At 43.7% G+C, this 1,612-nt stretch overlaps 1 protein-coding gene across 1 annotated transcript in view; it reads left to right on the forward strand.

Moving 5' to 3' along the window:
- Positions 1-899: 899 nt before the first annotated feature.
- The window catches only part of kcnip1a (Kv channel interacting protein 1 a), a 48,937-nt gene continuing 48,224 nt past the window's right edge, over positions 900-1,612 (forward strand). The window contains exon 1 of the mRNA XM_074648818.1: positions 900-1,177. Coding sequence (XP_074504919.1) covers positions 1,090-1,177 — 88 coding nt within the window. The 5' untranslated portion in view covers positions 900-1,089. The remainder of the gene's footprint in view (positions 1,178-1,612) is intronic.

The raw sequence follows: 1,612 nt of genomic DNA on the forward strand, positions 1-1,612 counted from the left end.
AATATGTCTCAAATATTCTGTCCCTTTTTAATTGTTTCCCCTGAAAAATAGGTAATTAAAAAAAGATAAACATTAAAGATAAAAGTAATCAAAAGACACCACAGGGCACAGATTAAAAACAGAAGAGACATTGACTCCCTTAATTATATCTATACTGACAAGTATATTATTTTTACTAACAATATTGGTCCCATTTTTAAAATACTGTAATTAATTTTTTAATTTTCCCAGACGAACTATATTATGTATAACTATACAGTGTATCGTCATAAAAAGACCCAGCTCATTTCGTCAACTGATGGAGAGTATGTATGTGTTATAAGGGCTGTGGGAGGGGTTGAAGGAGGAGTGTGTGTGTGTGTGCGTGTGCGTGTGTGTGTCTGTTTGCAGAGGGAGAAAACGAACGAGCTCAGTGTGTTTGCTCTGCATTGTGGGGAGCTGTCCATTGTCACTGGTGCTGAAGGTGGATTACTGCTTCCCCACTTTAAAGAGGGGATAGTTTTTATAAGCAGGAGGGAAGAAAAGAAGAAGAAAAAGAAGAAGAAGAGAGAAAACAAAGACGAGCTCATGAGATTTCTTCATGACTTCAATCCCAGAAGCTGCCTGCAGATTGGAAGGAAGTTTTTTGGAAACTTGGCTTGTAAGAGCACCTCTATAGATGTCTTACCTGGACACTGAGAGTGTATTTCTTTTACACACTTCCTCTCTCTCTCTCTCTCTCTCTCTCTCTCTCTCTCTCTTACTCTTACTCACCATCTCTACATGCTCACCTCGCTCTCAAGCAGTCACTAATTTGGAGTCATTCAGAGGTGGGATGGAGAAGGCGGAGGAGGAGGAGGAGCGGGGGAGGGAAAGCAGGGGGAGATCACCGTTTCTTTTTTTTTTCTCCCTCCAGCTCAGCAGGACGAAAAGCGACGCAGTAAGAGGAGCGTGTTCTCTTACCCTGCCTCTTTCACTCTGTTGGATTCACCCACACCAGAAGAAGTTGTATTGATTGCCACTTTGACCTGAGAGTTCTGCTTTGGACCTGGACACCTCCGTCCTGCTGTGGACCTGCTCAGCCCGCCGTGTCCCAGGTTCGCTGTCAGGATGGCAGGGTGTGCCAAGCGCTGCAAACAGGGACTTGTCAAGTTTGCTTTGTCGCTTCACAAACTGGTCACTGGGACTCTCATTAAAGGTGAGTAAATGCTTGTCTTTATTGATTTGTATTTGTGCAAAGTTTATGTGTGTAAGTTCTTATACATGAATTCATATAAGTTGCACGCACTGAAAGTAGTCCCAAGTGTGTTGTGAGCAGTTATATTGTTGCAGGCAAGGCCACAAATTTACATCAATGTCACAAAAGCAGAAGTGAAAGTCCACCTCATCTTTCATCTTCAGCTCGTACAACTCTTTCCTTTACTCCCCTCTGTCTCTGCTGCTGCCTGCAGTTGACCTCGTTCTGTTCGTTGTGTTCTCCAGAGAGAGGACCGAAGGAGACAGAGATGAAGGGAGTAAGCAGCTAATAGAGAGGAGAGATAAAGTTGATATAGGGCACAGTGTGTGTGCGCTTGTGATGAATGTGAGTAATAAAACATGTCGGTGTTGCAACGGGGGGAGAGGAGCCGTACAC

This window comes from Sebastes fasciatus, chromosome 10 (genome assembly GCF_043250625.1).
Source record: "Sebastes fasciatus isolate fSebFas1 chromosome 10, fSebFas1.pri, whole genome shotgun sequence".
Classification (NCBI taxonomy): Eukaryota; Metazoa; Chordata; class Actinopteri; order Perciformes; family Sebastidae; genus Sebastes; species Sebastes fasciatus.